The sequence below is a fragment of the Epinephelus fuscoguttatus genome, linkage group LG6, assembly GCF_011397635.1.
Source record: "Epinephelus fuscoguttatus linkage group LG6, E.fuscoguttatus.final_Chr_v1".
Lineage (NCBI taxonomy): Eukaryota > Metazoa > Chordata > Actinopteri > Perciformes > Serranidae > Epinephelus > Epinephelus fuscoguttatus.
The window spans coordinates 30,440,091-30,464,122 of NC_064757.1; the positions used below are offsets into that span (position 1 = coordinate 30,440,091).

The 24,032-nt window shown below is 38.4% G+C and overlaps 1 protein-coding gene across 5 annotated transcripts in view; it reads right to left on the bottom strand.

The window, feature by feature from the left end:
* Window positions 1-18,890, bottom strand: part of LOC125890842 (dmX-like protein 1) — a 75,788-nt gene extending 56,898 nt beyond the window's left edge. For all 5 annotated transcript variants that reach the window (XM_049579669.1, XM_049579671.1, XM_049579668.1 and 2 more), the window contains exons 1-9: window positions 18,522-18,890; window positions 15,365-15,604; window positions 13,752-13,877; window positions 8,261-8,338; window positions 7,762-7,840; window positions 7,250-7,394; window positions 6,110-6,176; window positions 5,072-5,256; window positions 3,128-3,332 (exon numbers count right to left, since the gene is read on the bottom strand). In XM_049579669.1, the coding sequence (XP_049435626.1) occupies window positions 3,128-3,332; window positions 5,072-5,256; window positions 6,110-6,176; window positions 7,250-7,394; window positions 7,762-7,840; window positions 8,261-8,338; window positions 13,752-13,877; window positions 15,365-15,451 (972 nt within the window). In that variant the 5' untranslated portion in view covers window positions 15,452-15,604; window positions 18,522-18,890. The remainder of the gene's footprint in view (window positions 1-3,127; window positions 3,333-5,071; window positions 5,257-6,109; window positions 6,177-7,249; window positions 7,395-7,761; window positions 7,841-8,260; window positions 8,339-13,751; window positions 13,878-15,364; window positions 15,605-18,521) is intronic.
* Window positions 18,891-24,032: the final 5,142 nt, after the last annotated feature.

Here is a 24,032-nt window from a genome sequence, read left to right on the forward strand (position 1 = left end):
TTGTCTAAAAAAGAGCCAGAGCAAAACAGGCAGCCTGGAAGAGTGGCTGAGCAAGAGAGGCGTGTACAGGGAACTGAAATTAAACTTAATTTAATGCTGTACTTAGGTTATGTAATTTGGATTTTTTTTCTGTTTAAAGACCTATAATTCCAGACTTGTGTATGTTTGAATGCTTGCAGTGTTTCCACAGGTCTGAAATACATAAAGGGCGGGTATTACCTGTCAGCACAAAAATGATCTGCTACATGTGATATACAAATACATGTGACTTAATACAATATTTTGATTCACTGAATATTTCTGTTGATTTCATATACATGACATCATTATGCTCTTTCCTAATGATATGAAGAGCTAATCTTGATCATCTCTCTGTCTGCTTGTGTATGTGTCATCCCTTTAACACAACTGACAAATATGTGGAATAACTATGCTTTGTTATTTTAAAAACAAAATTACAAACAGCGGTGATGCTAAGCTATTTCTGATAATCATAGTCAATGAGCTGACTTTTAAATTCCATCATGTGGGAGGTAAAATCAGGCAAGTTTAAACTGAGCAGAGAGAAGGGCAGGAAAATCAAAAGGGTTAGCATCATTGGTATCATTATCAGATAAATTATATCATATATAATATATCCTTTGTGTCATTATAACACATTGTCAGTGTGTTTTTTTGCCAGATTCCCTTGCAGCTTGCACAGTACAGAGATCAGATGCCGAAACTACCACTGCAGATTGCAGTCTGCTGCAGTGTTGTGCTGGGGACTGTTTCTCTCTTAATATGCAACTCCCCTAAATTTGCAGCAACCACAGAGAGAGACACTATGGGAGGCATGATTTTAACAGTAGGGAAACACTGTGCAACGGGAGACCAGACTATGACACCACATGGGCGCGTCTGGGTGCCTCCACCATGGTAGCAAAACAAATAGGTGAGGGGTAGAGCAAGAGGAGACTGTCCACTATTTAATCATTGGAGTACGGAGTCGTTCTCTTGGATGGATAAAAAAATAAAAATAGAAAAATGCTGGGTGACCAAATATACTTTGGTGGCTGTTAACATATCTGGGCAGCCCGCCCAAGTACAGCCTATGTGTGGGAAACACTGGATTATAACAAGGTATTAACCTAGAACAGCAGATTCATATGAATTACAGCCAAGAGTTTGAAATAAAGAGCCTCTCAAGGTTTCGGGGAGATTATTTAACATAATAATGGGTTTCAATTTCACTTATTTTATGCAGCTTCTCTGGTGCAGAATGACTAATATAATAGAGCTGTAAGGCTGCAGTTTCTCCAAGTATTATTGAGATTTATGTGCTCATCACACCCTGCAAAAAAGTCCTTTGTCAAATATTGATAACAAATGTGTGTAAACTCACCATTTGAGTGCATGGGCCATACTGATGAGTACAAAGCAGATATACAGCGTGTTGAATGGTTTAATATCTATATAGAAAATGAGACTGTGGTAGAAATCCCATATCTCTGTCTCAGCTGGAGGTTCTCAAGCAGCATCCTTATCAAGAAACTTTGGGCTTAATCATCATTGATTTTGCGAGAAATCTTGTACTGTTCATCCCGCCCTGAGGCATCATATTAAAATGGACTTTAAATGGGGTCTCTTAGTATCCATTCAGTTTTGGAGGGAGTAACTTCAGACTACTGCCTGGCTCATCCGGCACAGTCTGTTATTTTTAATGAATAATTCCACACATGTACTCTTACAGACTCTCCTCGAGGCACAGTGGAGAAATTTGCATACCTATTTTTCCTGTAATCTAATGTGCCCTGAGCTCTGTAAGTGCCAGTGAGACCCATCGCCATTTAAATGTCCGTATCAAAATGGATGTTAAGTATTGTGTTTGAGGCCAAGCTCAGTTGTCAGCAGCAGCAACGTTAGTCACTTAACACAGGAGACATCAATATTACAGATGTGAGCTAGCAGCAGCTAGACGAGACAGAAAAACAGCCATCAAAAGTCAAAGTTATCATTTTGAGGTGTTGCACAGATTACAGAAAGGAGGCCAATATTGTTCACTGGTGCTCGTCTTAAGCCCTACAAAGCTTCAGAAACCACGTTCATGTTTGATAGCCAATTAATTTTCCCTTTTAACTGCACTAAGCCTCTGCTTTTTTTTTGTCTTCCTACCCAATCTCCCTTTGCTCTTGTTCCCTCATCTCTGCGGCACCCCAGTGTCCTACATTAGCAGAGGTGAAAATATAGTATGTCAGGGCCAAATGGGGCAAAGCAAAGATCACAGCATTTGTGCCAATTATTTTCCCACTATTAGTCCAATTAAAGGGATTGTTTTTGCATTTTGTAACCAAAATAGATGGCACTCTCGCTCTGACACAGATTTAAAATGAATGCTTTTGATTCTTGCTGGCTGTAGCGAGCACTTCTTTGACCTTGGTTATTTACCTCTTGTCAACATATGTCAGTGTTCATCTAACCACGTGCCTATAAATCAACAAACTGATAGTACCACTTCGAATTATGACACATATTATATATTATTATAGGATATATTCTTAAGTTAATTTTTACGATGTGATTTGGGCTCTAATTTCTGAGTTCCTGCTCTCTTCTTGGAGAAATGTCTCAAATGATCTTATTTAGTTATATACACACAGAGTTGCCAGTTTGTTGGTAAACACATCTTTAATTATTGTGGTCTAATACAACAGCCCTGCAGTAAATTCAGCCATAATGAAGGCGATGACTTTCATTTTTAGTTAATTCACTGCTGATTAATTCAATTTTATGGTAATTTTGGCAGCTGCAGTTATAGTGCTATTGAATTAAATTGTGTTATAATGAGAAGTGTTTCTATTTTTTTTTTTAATCTGTCACATTTGTATGAATAAGGATAGACTAAGTATAACAAAGAAAATGCAGTACAATTGGGTCGCATTGCAAACTACAGCTTCCAAAATGACCATAAAGTTGAATCAACAACTCTCTGAAACAGTTGCAACAAAAACTGAATGTTCAAACCCTCATGAAAGAATTTATTGCAGCACTGTTGCATCAGACTGCATTAGTTTTAGCCTGTTGTACCAAAATAAAGTGCCATCTGAGTGTATCTAGAGTATTTCTAGCAAAAACTACAAAAGCTTACTTCCTGTGCTGATCTTCCGTGCGACTTCCCATTGCAGGTGTCTTTCCTAGAAGGGCCAGCACATCTGGGTGCTTCACCGTGTTGGCCAGGAGCATGGTTGTTATGGTAACCCGACAGGAGGCTGTCACCTGGCAACAGCGTCTCAGCCCAAAGCCGACACACACTGTCCTTGCAGCAGGTGAGCAGAACATTACACACTGCGCCCCTGTAAGGAGAGAGGAAGGAAAAGGAAAGATAATGGTAAAAGGTTTCGGATGAAGTCTGGAGGGCACTGAACTAATCAGTGATGGTTTTTTTTTTTTTATTATCTGACACTGATAGTACTGTTCAGCAGCAGGTCAAAGGAGAAACATCTGTGGGGAGATTAGGTAAAGTAAAGGTCAAAAAGTGAAGATTAAATAGAGCAATAATGACTGGCGACAAAGACACAACTGAATCTAATCTCTTCTAATTACAGAAAAACAGTTTAGAGCTGCAACGTTTAGGAAGTGAATCTATTGATTATCAGTTAAAGGTGCTGTATGTAACTCTGGAGAAAGATAGGTGATTGTTAAGTCTCATTTCCAGGTCCTCAAACACCGCACTTTGAGTTGGTTTGGTCCAAGTACTGACCCAAAGTGTTGGTATTTGACGACCTGGGAATGAGACTCAACAATCAACAATCTTTCTCCAGAGTTACAAACAGCACCTTTGATTGTTTAGGTCATTTTCAAGCAAAAATTCCCCCAAATGTGACATTTTCAGGTTATCTGCTGCTCTCCTTGGTCTTACATGACAATGAATTTAATATTTTGGGGGTTGGGAAATGTTAATATGACAAAACAAGACAAGTGTTGGGCTCTGGGACAGGGATACTCTATTTACTTTGTTCCAGGGCCACTTTTGTAAAATAACAGGAGGCCAGGGGCCAATTAATAAACAAACATTTGTAGTGAATATATAAATAATTAGCCCAGGCCTCTGTCGGGGATCCAGAGGATCTTCCTCTGGCATTTGTTTTTGACAAACAGGACCTATTTGATGCCTTTTGTGTACTCTTGCACCTTTTTTACATTCAAAGTACAAAAATATTCCCAGTGTGAATCAATTTATTTTCATTGTGAATTAGAAAATGACTGGCGGGCCCCTCAAGGATGTTGTAACAGGATTTTCTCAGTGTTTTCTAATGTTTTGTAGACTAAACGATTAAAAGAGAAAAAAATCTGCACTTTAATCGGCAACAAATATAATTCTTGTTGCATCCCGACACCAGTTTATTTAAAAGGGAAATGTTAAGACAACTGGAATATACAAACAGAGCAGGTTGCCACAGGTAGAGTAAAACACAATGTTTTATTATTGATAGGGTTTAACACAGCAGTAAAACCCAGATCACCACTTAAGTACTTCTTAAAGTCTAATTTATGAGAGCAAATAAGCTTAGTGAGAATTCAGCCTGAACATTACACTGTCTTAATGTCCGGGTTAATTCTCTGAGCTGATGGAAGAATAATAATAATCTCTTCATAGTCATTTAAAAAATAATACTCCTGTATACTAAATCTGCAGTGAACTGTGTCACATTATAGTTTCAGTCGGAGAACAATTACAGGTCACAGTAGATTAGGAGTGCCGTAACAAAGCAGGGCAGAACTGAGAGCTATAGTGTAGCGAGAGACTAATACTGCACAGTGGCTGACCTATTTTAACTTTGAGAGAGCTCTGCCATTTTCACTCAGCCCACAAAATACTGTACAATGTGCAGCTTAATAAACAGAAAAATAGATGCAACTTGACATCTACCCAGTGAAACAGGTTTTGCCATTATTGTGCAATTGTTATGCTTTTCTTGCTGTTTTCAGCTGTGTCACCTTAGGTCAAAATGAGAACATAATAACTATGAACATAAATGAATCATTGTTGCAGAGAGAGGGCTGTGGTGTGTTGCCTTGGCACTGTCCATACCGTGGCATGTATTTGCTGGTCTTCCGCCAAGTGAAGCCGGCAACAGAGCGAGGATGGGCCAGGTAGACAAAGGAAAAGGCCAGCTCTCCCTGGAAACTGACACTGGGTTCTGGTGGTGTGAAGAGTCTGGAAACACTCGACTTCCACTTACTGGTGCTGTACCAAACCTTTACGAGGCAGTCGTCCTGAGAGGGGACATAAACAGAGATGTAATTGATGCCATGCTGCAGGATGTGCTATCACAAGTTAAAGTCATTAGGTTACATGCCTTAAAGGGGACCTATCATGCTTCTCCTTATTTTCTGTCATATATATATAATATTTCACACACTGAACATAGCCACAGTTACACATAATGAGGCAAACGTATGTGAAAGAAACCCCTGTGAGCAAAAGTCTCAGGCTTCAGACCATTCTGAGTTCTCTAATTTCAACTTTTTTGTTTTTTATTTTGGCTACAAGCTGATCTTTATATGGTCATCTGCTCCAGGCATGCCACTGAAAGCTTTGACATTACAAAGCCTATGCTGCGACATGAAGCTACACGCCAACATCGGGAAAGTATGTTAAGTTGGGTGCCGAATCGATGTTAATTTTCCCAATTTTGGATCATACTGTCCAGTAGTGTTTAGAAGCTTTTATTGGTGATTTTTTTTTTTTTTTTTACAGCAGAAAGTGCCTCTGTTCTCTGTTACAGTCATTCCCCTGCTGCACTGACAGTGCAGAGACACAGAGATACAAAAGACACAGAAACACTGATCAATCGAGCAGACTGGCTCTTTTTCCAGAGTGGGGCTGAGAGGCTGAGGCGCTACAACAGAGCGGTCCAAGCTGAGGGTGAATACAGGTGTTCCAGTACAGACAGTAAAACAAACTTAACTTAAAACAAACAGACACCAAAGGTAGTACTATATGAGTGCAGTTACACAACAGTAACACTTGAGTTTACAGTGCTGGCTGTGTCAATATGAATAGCCACTGCAAACATGACTTGCACACACACATTTGCATTCAAATCCTGGTAAAGGCTTGACTTACCTGCCCAGCAGTAGCAAAGAATTCTCCATCAGGAGAGAACTTCATTAAACTGACAGGAGAGGCCGTCCTACAGACAGAAAAAAACAAAACACAACAAAACAAAAAAAGAACAAATATTACAGTATTTTCAGTACTACAGAAGTCTGGTTTTTTTCAGATATAAAATATACAGTCAGTAAGGGCAACTTTTACAATAAATTCAAGTTAATTACAAAAACAAGTAAGTTCAAAGATAGATGTAACCAGAATATTAAAAAAAAACATCACTAAACAAATCTATATTAGTTGGCTGTATTAAATTGTCTATCCAGCACAAAACTAAAAATAGTGTCGATGATGTAACAAGTTATCCAGTTTGAGTACATTTTGGGAAAACAACACTCTATTTATAAAAAAATCTCTTTTTTCAAAAAGAAAAAGAAAAAAAAAGCAATAAAATCACCACCTTAAGCCATATTCGCACAGGACTGGTATTACCATGGGACCTGATTTGATTCAGAAAGTACCGCCACCACATCTGTGTTTCGTGCAGCGCATTCAAACAGGATAAACAGAGTCTGTATTTTACTCAAATTTACTGACAGTATTCCCCAGATACGGTGTCAAGGCTGCACTCTCAGCAAAGAAAGTACTGGAACAGCCTCAAAAACAGTAAGAGGACCAGGTCAGACCCAATTCAGTGTCCTTATTTTGATGAACTGGACACTGCTCTAGGTCAGATCACATGACACATCCTGTCAAACGCCTTTCTGAAGGATTTGAGCTTGCTCTTTCAGCGAATGGGTCTCCATGCTGTGTAGCAAGATGAACCTCCTGACTTTGCACCCAAAATGCTGTCCAAACTTAAATCTATAAACGGCAATGCAGCCTCTATAATGTGTTGAAAGAGGTAGAGTAGAGGTGTGGAGAAAATAAAAAAGCTTGAAAAAAAATTAAATACAAGCTCAAATCACCCAGATGCAGATATACATTGGCTGGCAAAATATGGTAAGTGATATGAGGTGGAATTTTTACTTGAAAAATTAAATTCCCTCAAGAATAAGATCACAGACAACATCCGCAATTATTATAAATCACTAGAGGTCCCCAGGTAATAGATACATAGCATCATGTGCTAAGTTTGTACATCTCAGTTCTTACTTGCTCTGCCAGATGCAACTCCAGGTTGAACGAGAGTCTCTTATGGTCATCCCTGTCTCCTTTCCTGCTTCCTTAGCTTCATCTTTCACTCCATCAACATTAGACCACAACTGGAGGCTGCTAGAGCCTGTTAGGAGAGTGCTGCCTGGATACACAGAAACACATTCACTCCATCAGTACAGAAGAAAAAAAGGAAACTTGAAAGCATACAGTGCAAGACAGATTTATAATCAACCCAACACTTTTTTTAATATATAACTGTGCATATGCTGGTATTTATTAAAGGAGCTGTATGCGACATTCAGAGCACATTCAAAACATGCATGTACAGCTGGATAGGCTACCACAACAACAAACAGAGAAGCTTAGATTATTACACACACAGAAGGAGCGTGACTTCATTCTCTGCTCGGGACACCATGAATGGTGTCAGCAAATAGTGGTTTGCTGCTATGTTTATGTGCTGAATGTTGCGTACAGCACCTTTAAGAGAGCACTATTGATCAACGTACCTGTAGGGTGCCAGGCCAGGTTTCGTACCATCGACCGTAATACAAATTGACCAGTCTTCTGCCATTGGCAGTTCAACTTCTGTACAGAAACAACAAACAAAGACTGTTACTGTTAAAAATAGGACTAGTTATGACACAAATAATATTCTTTTGTTTCTTATATCTGTAGTTACGACTGCATAACAAGAGCCAACAGTGAAGCTGACTCCATGTGAGCCACATGTGATCAGGCCACATGGACAACAGCTTCTGCAGTAAAAGAGGTACTGGGCTGTGTTAATCTTTCCATTCCTTATGACTTATTCTCTGACTTCTCCAACAACAGAGGAAGAACAACAGCTCTTCCCTGGTGACTTTCTGATGTGTTTGGTGGAACAATATTCTGCTCTATTTCAAGTATCAAGGGAGCGCAGCCTGAAAGATAGAGGTCTGGTTTTTTGAGATGATGTGAATACATGCTCGACTCGACTGTGACTGCAAGATAATGTAGGCAACTCACAGTCAGTGACGTGTCTTTTTGATCTGAGAGCTGAACAGGCTCAAAGACGCACACAATGCTTCCATAGGAAGCTGCAATCTGTCAGGAGAAAAGAGAAAAGACAACGTGTTAAATATTAAAACATGTTTTATGATACAGAATAAAAACACATCACTGAAAACATACTTATAGGAACCATATATTATTAAGTATGTAACACTCAATTCCATTTCTAAATGGGCAAATAAACTAAACCTATAAAATTATTGATCTAAATTACTATTAAACTTACAATGTTTGAAAGATACATTTAATTTCATTGCAAAATAATTAGCTCTATGTTTATGTAATAGATGAGACGAGAACAAAATCCTCCTTTCTGATGACTTAGACAGTGAATAATGAGTGTAGAGCCTAATTGGAAGCAAACAAAGACAGAGTTTGCCATATAAACCATGACATGTATAGTCCCCAGACAACAAACCAAAAATGTCTTAAGGATAAAACAACCCAACGATGAGTCACTATTGTCTCGTCTACCGTATGCACACATCCCATTCATGCATTGGTTAAGGGTACATGCTCAAGCGCTTTCCATGGGAGCCGCAGTCACAATGTTAAACAGACTGAATGGGTGAAATTTCTGTGGCAGTGAACACAAATAACAAGCTAAATAAGGTCTGGGTCTTGGATAATACAAGCTCTGTCTCTATTGGAGTAAATAATATGCCTACTGTCACAGAGCGAATACCATGAAGGAATGAGTCACACACTCACACTTGCAAATGGGCATGCATTAATTGACACAGGCACACACATGCATGCCACCACATTCACAAAGCATGGTCTCATAAAATCTTTCGTGACAGATTATAACTCATGGCATGATGATACATAAGGAAAACGTATCTGTTTTTGGGGACACAGTTCACATTAAATTAAATTCCAGTGGAAAGCAACATGTAACACATCTATGCTGTAAAAGAACAATTTACTGTCACTCTAGTCCAGGGTACAACGTTGTCAAGTCAACATACTGTAGTTCTGTTATATGAGCAGCAAAAGAAGAAAAAAAATGAGTTATGAAACAATAAGTCCTCTTTTCTGTGGTAACAACGATGACGATGTTTTGGTCAGATAGTCATAAAACCCCAACAGAGATTTTGCAATCATATTATGCTGCATACTACAACAGATATCTTAAAGGGATACTATACAGGATTTCCCTAAGAACAATATAGATATGAAAGTAATCCTTCTCAAACATCACATATGACCCACTAGAAGTGTGTGGCTCTGTCCTCTGCCTGTATTTATTTTATTTTTATTTTGCTGTGTTCGGGAACTTAAGCAGCATGTCTCCAAGAGGAGGCTACAAAAAAGCAATATAGCAACACGAAACGGCAAGCAGACAACAGTGAATGACAATTCCGGCATAGTTTTTCTCAACATCGTGGGTAAACCTGTTTTAACTTAACCAAGAACGCTCTGCCCTTTTAGAAAGCTAACCATTGTATGAATAATAATAATTAAAGTTAATTTAATACCACTGATTGCTGGCGTTAGAGGAGGGTGCTCCCTTTCCTGTTTTTAAAATATTACTCTACATGCATTTGTTTTTAAACCCTGAAAAAGTATAACCTGTCCAAAGTGTTGATGACAACAAACAGGCATTCAAACTCTGAGATAGTCAAACACAGTGTGAAAACAATGAAGTTATTCTAGTCTTGTAATTTAAATAAACCTACTCCTCCTTGTACAAAAGTAAACTCTTAATGACATTAAGCAATGCAAAGTTCAACCAGGTGGAACACAACATTAAATGTAGTGCGGCTGCTCTTTTCAGTGATTATGTTGTTTGCTGTAATTTCAATAACGTCGCACAATAATGTGGTATTTAATCATAACCAATTACATATTCAATCTAATGATTTCGGAAAATACATGTTCCATTGTGGTGGGTCATTACTGCTTACAAAATGCATCTTAAGTGCTACCACACAGCGTGAGCGCAGGGGATGTGTGCTCAACAATGCTGTGTAAACTAATAGCATTGCAAATATCACAGTGTGGAGCGGGGCAGTGAGGTGGAACTGGCAAGCCTACCAACTGAGCATGCTTAAACAGATGCTAGACCAGGCTGGAGGCATGTGAGGTTACTTCTGGCCCAAATGAAATGGATTAAACATCACATGAGGGGAGTGTTGAGGAACTGGGTGAGCTTTTTTTTCTCCTCTCATCTGAATTAAAATCAGGCCTGTCTCCTGTTTTAACAAGACTACCACCATCCCCAATTAAAAAATAAACCCAAATCACAGTGATGGGCTGGCACTGATGACTTCTGCCTTTAATATCTTTACGGAGTGATTTGCCAAATTTATGAAGATGTAGTAATCCTAATCCCTTTTTATTTGATTGCAGCAGTGTTACATAGTAACTAAGAGGAATCGTGACTACTGTGGCTGTAGCAATAATGCAGGGTGCTGCTGGGTTGCTTTGGTTTACATTGAAAAAAACAATAGCATATCTCAAGCTTGATTAGTATGGAAGATGAGCATTACGGGTATGCAGACATGCTTCAACTTAGAGCTGAGCAATATATCGTGTTGTATCAAAGTCATGACATGAGACCAGATATCATCTTAGATTTTTTTAAGTGCTGTCTTTTGTGATTTTAACTGAAAACTGGTGAATAGATGTAAATGTCTTCTTGCAATCACTGCCATTAAAATAAAAAGAATTTAAGCTACATGGTAATATGATTATAAACAAACCCTGCAGAGATATGGCCCACACATCGCACAGATTCAAATCTGACCTTTCACAGCTTTGCAATTAGATTTTATGGCATCACTCTATGGGGGGGGGGGGGGTCGGTCCTAAACTCCAGAAGAAACTACTCTAACAACCCAGGCCGCTCGAGTTAGGACTGAGAGCGGGTCAACTAGTGTTGTAGTGAGTCTCAACCAACTTTTTCAGAGTCCATATCTCAGTTTTTTTTAGCTTTTAAAACTTGTGAATGTCAAACTCTTGAAGCAGTCATGAAGCAGTGAATTCCAAACTAGAGGCCTGTGCTTAAACATACAGAATAATTCATCCTTGCTCCTCAATACTTTTTGCAACTGGGACCAACCCCAACGCCACCTTCCCTCACAAAGTCGACCTGAAAACCCACCAATCCAAGTAAAATCTGATCCAGTTCTACATTTAGACTATTCCTGTGGCAAACCGAAAGTGTACACGCAAGCAGTTCTCTTGATGTCTCTCCGTGCCACAGATGGACTCGAAACACAGTTCAATAGAAAAACATCAGAAGGACTGCTCAACAATAATCCGTTTTTGCAGATCTGTCCCAGATCCAAATTATAAAAAACATCACAACAGATCTTTTGTTTGAGCAACACTTAAACCTGTTTTGGCGCCATTAAAGGGATTATCAGTGGCATTACATCAGTGACTGTGCCTGCTGTACCACTGCTTGCTTTACTGGGTGATTTTTCTCCCACTTGGAGTTGATGACAAGAAGCTTAAGTTCATTAAAATAGCCTTTGATGTTGCCAACAAATCTCTTCCCTGAACACATGGGCTGCCAACACTTAATAAAAGAGTTTGCCATTAATGTGCTTTGCAAAACAGTAACAATTCATCTATAACACAATCTGAGAACAATGGAGTCCTGGACATTTGGGCAGGATATATTAGATATGCATGATTTCGCTGACACTGTAAGCTGAGCGTGCCTACCACACTTGATCAAATATTTCCACCAGTCCCACTTGTGTGGTCATTAAATCAAGTGGAGCAAGAGGAGGAGAACTGTGCATCAGAGCGCTGTGCAAAAACCCACATTTTAGTGCCCTGACTTTTTCTACTTTTGAGGTCTGATGTCTGTTGGAGTTGGATATATTATTACTGTATCATACACATTCTGCATTGTTTGTACAGTGGGGAACATAAGTAGTTGACATTTTTTCAATAAACATATTTCCAATGCAGATATTTAAATGACATTTAGACCAGACATTGAAATTAACTTAATTAAACGACACAGATAACGAAATTGTAACATTCCAATCAATAGAAAAATGTTATGTGCAGAAAAATGTAATGTTAAGAAAAAAAAAGAATTGAACATGCTAAATGAAATTAATTAAATACTTGGTGGAGGGGCCTTTGTTTGCAATGCCAGCTTCAAGATGCTTCCTGTGCAAAGAAACTAATGTCTCACAGATTTTGGCCCATTCTTTCACACAGACACTTTATAAATCTTGAGGATTTGGGAGGACCAACTGGTGAATGTTGATCTTCAGATCCTTCAACAAATGTTCTATCAGGATTAATTCTGGTGACTGACTGGGTCATTCAAGCATGTTTATTTTCTTCCTCTGGAACCAAATGAAAATCTCCTTTGCACATTTGGATTGCTGTCCTGCTGGAAGGTCCAGCAGTGTTTTATCCTCATCGTTCTGATGGGTGGCAACAGATTCTTGTCCAGATTTTCCTGTTACATGGCTTCAGTCATCTTCCCTCTGATAATGTGGATACTGCTGGTACTATTAGGCCACATCCACAACAAAATTGATCTCCATATACACAAGCGCTTTAGCACAATTCCAGAACTACTGTCCATCTATTCTAACACGCCTGGAAATGCATATCACATGATGATTCATGTACACTGGGCATGTGTGGATGTAAACAGGAAGCAGATTGTCTACGTTGGGGTTGGTTGCTAAGTTACAGAAAACACTGTGGAGATGGCGAAAAATAAAACCAGGACTTTCTCTGCTTAGACCAAAGACTAGGTGGAACTGTTACTAAAAGTAGCAGCCCGTTTAAGGAGTTCCACAATGCCAGAGCAGTGTGATCACTAGGCTAAAACTTGGCAATTGTAATGCACCTTAGAACGAAAGAACATTAGCGTGGAAGTGTTCTTAGAGTCATATGCAGAGCCATTTCTCCTCCAAACATGGTGCATTATTTTGTTGCGGAAAGGCTCGTTTAAAGTTTGCTACACAATGTTTACAGAAGTCTGTAGATTAATGGGAGAGTGTGATTGGACCAGACAAAAATCAATCAACTTTTTTTATTGGAATGTTGTGACTTGATCTGTGTAGTTTTATCAAGGTAATACCAATGTCTTGTCTAAATTTCATGTAAATAACTGCATTGGAAATATGTTTTTTTATTGAAAAAAAAGAAAAAAAAAAGAAAAAATTTTGAATATTTATGTCCCCCGCAGTTTTTTCCTCAACATTTTTGGTAGCAAATCCTTTATATTTTATTAATCTACAGCTCAATGTTGACCTTCAGCTAAAAAAGAAAAGTAATTTTCACTTGAATATGCTTTCCCAGTGATTACCTGCACAGTATGAATGAATGAATCAAATTAAAATAAAAAATAATTATTTAAACTGAAATGTTTGCACTTGGTATTGGTATTTCAGGAACAGCCTGGTTTGAACACAGCCTGAGGACTCAACCTGAGGTAACACCACTCCATTGCTCTTACCTGTCCACCCTGCGATGAGCAGTCGACACACCCGACCTGGATGTTGCCATGTTTGGCCCCTGGGATGATCTGCAGTCGCTCAAAGTTACTGCCCAAAATCACCACGTCACAACCTGACGCATAGGCCTATCAAGAGACAGAGGAGACAGCAAGAAGAGGAGAGAGATGAAGATGACACTCAGAGCCACCCACAGAGAATTGCATGAGGGGGTCACTTGAACGTCACTTGTCCTGAAGCCAGTGTCACTGCATCAAGCATGCCACCATATGACAGCAGTGGAGTACAAGCAGACAAGATTAGAATTCAACACTCTATTTCTGTGACTCTCAGAAGGAGATCTTCACATGAGCTGTGATTCACTGCAACTCTGCCTCCTTCACAAGTACACACAGACGAAAAGAAGTAGTTCTCCATTGATCCAGTCTCTGAATAGCACTGCAGAAGTACCTCATAGAGTTTGCTTTGAGATCACAGAGTGCAAAAGTAGTCAGAGGTACTGCCTTTGTATTTCAGACACGCAGTCCTTAAACCCTCAGTTACAAAGACTTCCTGCAGTAGAGGGAAGTGTTTTTGCGCCATTAAACAAGATGCAAATTATACAGCAGTTAACATAACACAATGACACAGGCTACAATCTCATGCAAATATATACTAGCTTTGATAAAATCAAGCATTTGATCAAGCCCACACATCCCTATCTGCTAGATGCTGGACAATGATGGAGGGAGCTCATTATGGCCTTTTGTCCCACAGGAGACAAAGAGAATAAAGGAAGAAAGAAACACACATCAATTGCAATTTGACAAATGCTTTCATCTTAAGTTCTTTTTTATAACATATGTGTATACATTTTTGGCACAGGTAAAGGCCTGGCTAGTTTAATACCTTCTCTACGCAGTGAGTTAATCCTAGACCTGGGTGAAACTGACAAAACTAATATTGTGTTTTGTCTACAGAGTTCTCTGCAGTGTTAAACAGTGGAAGTGTTCCACCTCACCTGAGACAAAGACACCTACATCATAAAAATTAAAACACTTGGGAAAAAAGAGTAGAGGTACTATTTCACACAGCAAATGCCATGTTTCATGAGTGCAACTATTGTTTAGGACATCATCTCCTCAGCACAGGCGTATCACTTCCGCAAAACTATTTCCTGGGGGTAAAACCACAACCTTGATATAAATGATGTGGCAATGGTTGTGTTTAATGGTTGCTGCAAAACTGAACGTGAAGTAATCTTAACTTCTCAGAGAGAAAAAAAATACTGTGCGTACGCTGACCAAGAAGAAAGAGGTATAGTCATTTTCAAATATGTCAAACAAGCTCAATGCAAATTTTATCACTCATCTGTAAAGCAAGACAACAAAAAGAAGCATTTTGGGCCTATACATTAAATTTCCAATTTTATTAATCATATTGCATACACTGCACCAAAAGCTTCTTGGCATTAGTGCTTTTTCCATACTCTACATTTGCTCTGCTTACTACATTTGCATTCAAAACAACCCAGTGAGCTAAAATCTGCTCTGACGGATCAGTTTGGCCAAGCTTTAAAAATCAGAGCTCTAAAATGGCTGGAAGAGAAATATTTCCAGAGCTTGAAATATCTTACCGTGAATGGCACATTGTTGACGCTCCCTACAGAGAAACAATTGTCTCCAGGGTTGACAGCCCCTGTGAGGACCTGATGGAGATTCATGACTCTTGTTTATAGTCCCTTTGTGTTCCTTCCTCCTCTCTCCTTTCTCACAACACCCTCCCACTCCAGGTGAGATTCATGGGAAACCATAGGAAGGAAGCCTTCATCTTCATCTGTAGCCTGTAATTTCACTTGAGTCTCTCTACAGGCTTGCTGTGAGGAAGAGAGGAGAGATAAAAACGGAGATGTAAACAGAGAATGTTTTGGTTCAGTAAGCCTCAGGCCCAGAGTATATTACTAACTCCTTGATATTGACTACAAATTGATTTAACACTCAGCACTTGTGATGTTATCAAGAATTCCTCCTTGACAGATGATCTGCTAATTGTTTCTGTTGCACTATATTGTGCATGCAGAGCATCAGGTGCTCCTAGATCTTTTCCGCACAGGTCCAAAACTGCATCAAATTTGTCTCACAATAGGCCCTTGATGCACAAAAACACACTGGTCGTGTTGTGAAAATGTCCACTACTAATAAGCTTTAAACCTTCTTGGCATACAGACAGCTAAATAAAAGGCATACTGATGTCAATGCTCATTTGATGCTGGTGGCCTCTCAAAATCCATTAGTGTCAGACGGTTAACATTGAGAGTTATTTCCCTGCAAAACAAATGCTGTCAGCTTGATTGCTGAAAAACTAATTGGCATGTATCGGAACTGGAATGACCATCAGGCAGAAAACAGCAGGGTTTTATGGGGGAGGGTTTTAAGGGAGGCAGAATTTCTTGCAGTGTGGCTACTGTGTGACTGTCATAGCAAAATAAATCTAGTTAAGTCATTATATAGAGTGTTTAAAACTATAAGGCAGGTTATATATAGAACAGTTTCTACAGATGTACTGAGGTGATGGAAGTAGGTCGAGTTATTGGGTGGATAACATCAGATAAGACTGAGAGATACGGAGAAAATCAAATATATCACAATACTTTTGACCAAACACCTCGATATCAAAGTCAAAATAATATTGTAGCACTTATAGTGCTTTGGCAAAATATCCCACAAGTAATAGTAATGAGAATATGACAACAAGTGTGTAACAGCAAATAACAGAGCAGCTAGATTTCAGAAAATTACATCACTTTGCTGTGATGCAGATTTTAAAACCAGCAACAGACATCTAAGATGATATCTAGTCTCATATCACATCATCAATATACTATCAATATATTGCCCAGGCCTAACAACAGATAATACCAGCACTGACTTTAGTATTTCCTGTCTACGTGCTGTACTGTATTTTACCTCTGAATGCTAGCAACAAAGCAAATCTAATACACACAAAAAAGCATTGTTAAAAGGGTGCAGGTGTCAGTGAGCCAAGTGGGTCACCAGTGCAGACACATCTTACCTCAGCACAGCAAGACATCCTAAACTCCTTTGTTTTAATTAGGGGTGAGCGATACCACAAAATGTGGTTTCGATCCAAGTAATACAGGGCCAGAATTGACCACATCGATACTGATATGCTTTTTTTTTTTTTTTTTTTTAAATTAAAAGCAGGACATACTATACTTTCATATAGGGAAAAACAGTGTGCCATGATTTATTAGGTGAATAACTGATAATAGTTTGCTAAAATAACAGCTGATGATGACCAATAACAGTTTGAAGAAGATCTGATTTGACTAAAATATCAATTTAATTACTATATACCTGGATAATCTTTGCCCGAGACTCTATAAACACACTGCCAGTGAACACTGTCTCTGTGTTAGTTTGGATGCTGAGGCATTTACCTCCTCCTCCTTTCTTTTTGGTATCAGCTCCAGGTTTTCTTTCTCGTGGTTTTTGTTCTCTTTCATTAAGCCATCACGGACGCTAGGATCCTATTGACGCTAGGATCTATTCTCAAAATGAAAATGTGGCATCAACAGCAGTGACTGTCAAATGCTGTGCTGCAGCACACTGGTGTGACATGATGCAAATCCAGGTGTGCAGTGGGATTTTGTGATAACCACATATTATTACTGCAATATTCAAATGGGCCTATACAGAGAGTTATGGATCAGTTTTGAATTGACTGTATCAGTATGTTATGGGCACCCATTTCCTAATAAAAAAGGCAAACTCTACCTTAAAAAATCTAATGTTATCTAATTAAAAAAAAAAAAAAAAGGTTCATGAGGAACCTATTTGTCACCGGTGACATGAGGGAATTTTAAGCCTGTGACACATCACATTGTCTTACATTATCTTACATTATTTCCTGTTTAAATGGATGTATTATTGGTGCCTTGATGTGATTTTTAAAAGTTTGAAATTAATTCGTGAATCATCTGTTAATAAATATTGATGAGTAATGGTTGGTTGTCAATTGCTATTTGATATTTGTGAATAAAAACAAACATTTCTGTTGTGATAAGAGTGATAACACACAAGGATATACACACAGGTGTGCCTTGAGATTTTGGCTTGCCCTTTGGTGTGCCTTGGGCACAAAACGTTTGAAAACCACTGATGTGTTATCGATATTTTCTGCCTACCCTTGTTTTACAGTGTTTGTCCCCTAAACTTTGCTGCAGGCACGGGTAGGTCATTGAGGAAACCAACATGCATACTAAAATGACATATTAATCCATGTCACGTCTTCAGATGCTTTACTTGTACATACAGTATGTCTTCACTTTGGGAGCGCAATAACTTGTGATTTTAACCTTACACCACAGAATAACATGTGTTCAGTAAAGTTAAGTAGAAAATAAGTCCGTAAATGTTTGGTCACAGCACCAATACAAAGTACAGCAGTAACGCTGCGGTATTTAATAACTGGAGAAAATGTGAATTATGTTTCCTGTGCTGTGGCAACTCACGTGATAAAGTTTCACAAGCTACCACATTAAACACACCAAATGACACCGCAACCGAGTAACACTGTGTCACCCGTACAGATTAAATATATAACCAGCTATGTGCCAGTGATTTTAAGCAAACTCTTCTCACAGTAGCTACCTGTTTTTAAGTCGTCGAATCATGACGCTAACTTAGCTGTCAAGTTTAGCTAGCCATCTGCAGTTTGTAGCATAAACACCTTGACGCGACCAGTGTTTGAGACAGTAATTAGCTGCTTACCTTGTGCTGCAACTCTGAATCCTGTCCTGGTGTAAATACAATGATAACATCCCTCACAGCTGCACTTTTTGATGAATGTAGCTCCCCAGCGTCAACTAAATGTTACGGATCCGCTCTGGTCAGTTAGCTAGCGTTAGCTCGTGCTAGCTTGTGAAGCTCTCTTTTAGCGAGCTCCTGAGCTAGAAAGCTAGCTGTAGGTCACACGAGGCACACATTTAGTGCCTGACAGTCTTTGCTGGCCAAGACGAGTAGCTTGTTACTTCTCAAAATGCTAACCATAAGAAGGAGCCAACCTCTCCCCAAGGTTAGCAAATGTTAGCTTCCAAGGAGGAAGCTTTTCCTTATGTTGAAGATGTGTCATGATCATGACTGTTTCTCTGCAATGCATTATGGTCCTTGTAGTTGCGTTCTGACCGAAGCAGAGCATAGCAGCATAGCATAGCACACACCTGCGTACTGTAAAAACAACATAGAGAGAAGAAATAATATAGCTTACATTCTTTCTCAAGAAATTATGTTATTAGTTTTTAAATATTATTTTAACTTTTTGTAACGACTGTAACGGAGGATTGTGGTTGTACCGGCTTGTGGTGAGCACCTCCCCAGGTGTGGCTGAACTTTTGTTACACTTGCTCAACTGACAAAATGTCAAAATGTGGAGGAATAAAAATTATAGACTACTTTAACAGCTGTTAAAGTAGCTATTACTTTAGAAACTTAATTTCATAGATTTGGGAACATCATTTTACCCAGCCACGGATATCAAGATGAGTCACCAGCATCTGTGAACTAAGTAAATACAGATCTCTGGAGGTGCTTAAGCTGTTAGAAGAAAACAATGGTTGTACTTTGGTGTGACCACATCCAACAACGATGTGATGGCACACTGACAGACCCTCAGATACACTTCTGCATGACCGCAGTCAGGTGAGAAGTCAAAGTAAACTGCTGTTTCCTGCATTCTGGTGAATATTTATGCACCAATTTGAGCCTTTTCTGCATCAATTTATGTCTATAATTCCATCAGAATAAAAGTCATCTGCTACTTTCATGTTTTATTTAGAGGGGGAAATGTAAATATGACTTTTCCTTCCCACAGTGTTGCACAATGAATACTGTTGTAACCATTACCCCCCAAATACTCTGTGATTCTGAATTTGTTTTCCAATCCAGAAAAGCATAATCATCACAACAGTGCAATTAAATATTTTGGTAAGCCATTTTTCTGTGGGCCATCTGCAGTCTACTCAGTGGTTAGATTAAACAGGTTTAAACTATGATTTGTCGGTCCATAATTTGTTAAGCTGATATTTCCTGATCCAATTCAATGGCGTTAACCCGACACTAATCTTGTGTAGTTATTGTGAAGTTTGAAGGATAGTTTTGCCAAAGCAAAACTTCAGGAACCTGTTCCTATTAAAATCTGCACACACTTCCTACAACCTAAAGACCCCTTATAAGTATAGTCTTGTACAGTGAGCCATATAACTGTATCCAGTCAAGCTTTTGTGGCAGGCAATTCCAAACTTTTGAATGTCAGTGTATGTCAATGTGTCTAGTATTTAGGGCTGTACAATTAATCCAATTACCAAACAATTGGCAGGGTTATTATCCAAAATCGCAGGAGCTGCAGAAATCACATCATCATTTTATATTTTTTCAGTGAAAATGAAACGCAAAAATTATCATTACAAATGAAATTGTGATTCATAGCGCAGTTGCGATATCCAGCAAAATAACCATAATATGGCTTTTGTTGTATATCATGCAGCTCTACTAGAGAGAGCTGCATGATATGCAACAAAGCACATGATTGCAGAGCTCTACTCTGCAATCATGTGCTTAATATAGAATACTGTACTTGTTTATTATCCTATTCAAGTGGGGGGTTTTTATGTGCACTGTCATGTGTCCTTTTTTGGTGAATGTCAATATGTACTATATGTTTCCAGTCTCTTCTAATGTTTTGATGAAGACCCAAAAATATTGGGCTTTGCTGGACCAAGGCCACTAAATCTTTAATTCTCAGCATCTAATTTTCTTTTGTTGTTAGATTATGTTCCACAATGTTCAGTCAACAGATGTAAATTGAATCTAAATTTATATTTTATTCCATATTCTTCTCTGAGATGAGGGACAGAAGGACAGTTTGAGGTGATGTCCTTGCAGTAAGCCTAAATAACCACAGGGTGTCACTCTCGCTCAATACACTGGACTCCCGTTTACTTTGACCCGTCCAGAAGATGGAACTGGACTAGCATTCTTGCGCATACCATCTGTTTTGTGTGGTTTTGCATCATTTCTGAACACATGTCTCCTTTTCCTGCATATAAGCATGTATTTATATTCAAAGTTATAACTACTTTGGTCAAAATTAACATTGTAAATGGTTGTAATTGTTGACTGAAAGGTGGCTCTTACAAACGTGATATCAATGCAATGCAGTATGACGTTTAATGAACACAGAATAGACACAGCTCAAGATGTAATTGTACATATACTCAATTCTTAATTTCTACTCGCACATATTTTTCCTTATTCTACCCAGGCTCCTTTGTAATGGGCAGAACACTGTTGAATGGGGGAATGAATGAGGATGGGGGGTTGCAGGCTTCAAACTCAATTAAAACATGTGGAGATAAATGGGACAGGCAGTGTCCATAAATAATTAAAATGGCTGACATGTCAGTGACATTAAGGAAGGTTGGCGACATTTATCGTCATGGCAGTTGGATAGTGGCGATGATGAAACTGTTGACTTCCCAGTCAGGAAGTAGGTCACAGCATTATTAAAGATGTAGCCTCTTAGTATTACTGTGCTAAATATTACATAGCTTTTCATTTTTGACACACACACACGACCACTGTATCACTGTAGGTTATATTTATTTCCACTACATGTAAAATGTTTTGCACACAGACCTGTGCACACACCTCCACCAACACTCACACACAAACACTATCCATCCTGGTGTAATAACATCACCCTATCTCGTTTTACCATCTCAGTTTTCTACCAGTGGGTTTGACTTTGAACAACATCCACAGAGAAAATAAAAGAGAATTCTTTCATAGACAAACTCCAGTCCACGGTGTATAAAGGATATTGCTGTTCAGTGTGATATTGAATTCTCTGAGTCTGTGTAAGAGTGCCTAGTTCTTTGCCAGCAACAGTTTCTTTTCAGTGCAGACACTCAAAAAGAGAGAAGAAAATAGACTCTGTTCTTCACTCCTCCCTTTGAAACTGGATGTAACTATAATAAAGTTTAGTTGAGGTTAGTTTAAAGAACCCTCCTGTGTCAAAACACGGTCTCAAAGACATCAGGTGCTAATACCAAATTTCTGACTGAAAGTATTATGTTGTATGAAGAGCTCTCATTTATAGATAGTGGGCATACACTCTCAGCCTTGGCTGTTATTTCAGTGGTGGGGCCAGAGAGCTAAAAGTTAGAAGAGGTCCTAAAAATATCATCTCTGTGCATCGTCCAAGATAAATTTGGCAGCAGGAGAAGACTGAGACTGAGAAGAAGAAGAAGAAGAAAATGGGCATCAGCATTGTTCTAAAATAATAACAGCAAAAATAGACTATAGACAATATAGAGGCAGCACAGTACATGTGATGGTTGCTGATGCATTTTATCCTATCATTTAGCTCCAATTTATTTTACATCCAGTGTTGGAAAGATTACTTTTGAAATATAATAGGTTACAGATTACTTGCTAGTAATATAAAAAGTAAGTGATTTAACTTAAAACCGAACTGCATAAATGTTGCACTCAAATTTGACCTAATGGCTTTGCTGCCTCGCGATGTCCAAAAATATATCAAGAGAGGTTATTCCTGCATGATTAAAAGATGAAGAGTAACAGAATGAATACTACATATTGCATATAAGGTTTTACTGAAAATAATATATTGAAATCACCAACATTTTTTTTAGTAACTGTAATTTAATTAAATATTTTTTCTCATTAATTATATCTAAGTACAATTTATTTTCTCATTTTATAACATAACTTTGTTACATGTAACTCATTACTCCCCAACACTATTTATATTTAACACTGATACATATAATATCTATGATATAGAACAACAATCAAGTTTGACCTAATGGCTTTGCTGCTACCATGATGTCCAATATATCAACTTATTTCATGCTGCATGATTAAAAGATGAAGAGTAACAGAATGAATATTTTTACATAATTGATAGGAAGAGTGAAAATAGAGAGAAAGTGACATGCAGTACAGGCTGTAATTTAATTAAATATTTTTTCTCATTAATTATATCTAAGTCTATCCGCTAAACCATCGTAACCCCTTCATGCTACTACTTGCTATTTGCAGAGATAAGAAACTGTACAACTTGCAATACTGCAACTTTCTTGTCTCTTAGTTTATTTGTGACTGTTTTATCTCACACAATTTGTGTGTACAGTATTTAATTCCTTTTATTTTTGTTTTCCCATGCGTCATTTTGTGTATTGTAGATTCTCATAGTGTATACTAGTTGAAAAAAATCCATATTGTGCATCTGTTCTTGTGTATACATCTCTTCTTTTATCTCTTTAAATTGTGAACTAGAAAAAAAAATCAAGCTCTTCATGTTCATCTTCTGATTCTTGTGTGACTGTAGGTTATAGTTTGATCTAGGGAATAAAATAATATAAAGGAGAAAATAGAACAGAATTTTTACATATTTCTTAACATAGCAAACAAAAGACACAAGAGGGCAGTATTGAAACATATAAAAAATCCAGGTGGCGAGGCTCTCCTAGCTATCAAGGCGCTGCAATTTAACCTCACGACCAGCCACACACTTGACTGCTGCATAATCCTATTGTTACATGTTCAGCAGACATATTGCAATGCAAAACACAGGCTGGTTTAAAATACCTCCCAAACCACCGGCCTGCTCAGTTTTAACAATCATGTCAGATTTATTTGCAAATTACACCAGCATAAATCTTGATTATCAAGTTTGGGTCTCGCTCCAGATCACATGAACTGCGCCCCAGCTGCTTTGGAAGGTTGATTCAGTCCTTCCTAATGCATAATCCATGAGTTTTTATTTTTCCCTTGAAATGTGAGTTGTCTCTTTGAAGTGTTTTGTGGTATTATTATACTGTGGTTTGACGAGTAATAATGTTGATGTCTTGTATGAGCTGTAATTACTGGATCTGGAGGTAGGAGGGCAATGCCAAAATGGGCTTGAAGTTTCAGTGTGGCCGTGCTTTGATGTTTCATGGGTGTGGGGATGTGAGGCGAGGCAGCTTTTCCACAGGAGAAAATACCCACAAGTTGCTGAACTTTGTCTGACAGACAACGACGTAAGTAACTAACCATAATGAAGCATAATGGCAAATAAAACAACTGTTCTTTTGAAGAGACTAGCTGTTTAACATTTGGCTTTGGTAATCAGAAAATGATAAATACTCTCATCTCGGGGTAATTATGAGTATCCTATAAACACTCATCAAATGATAAGCTTTCATTTTGGTATATACG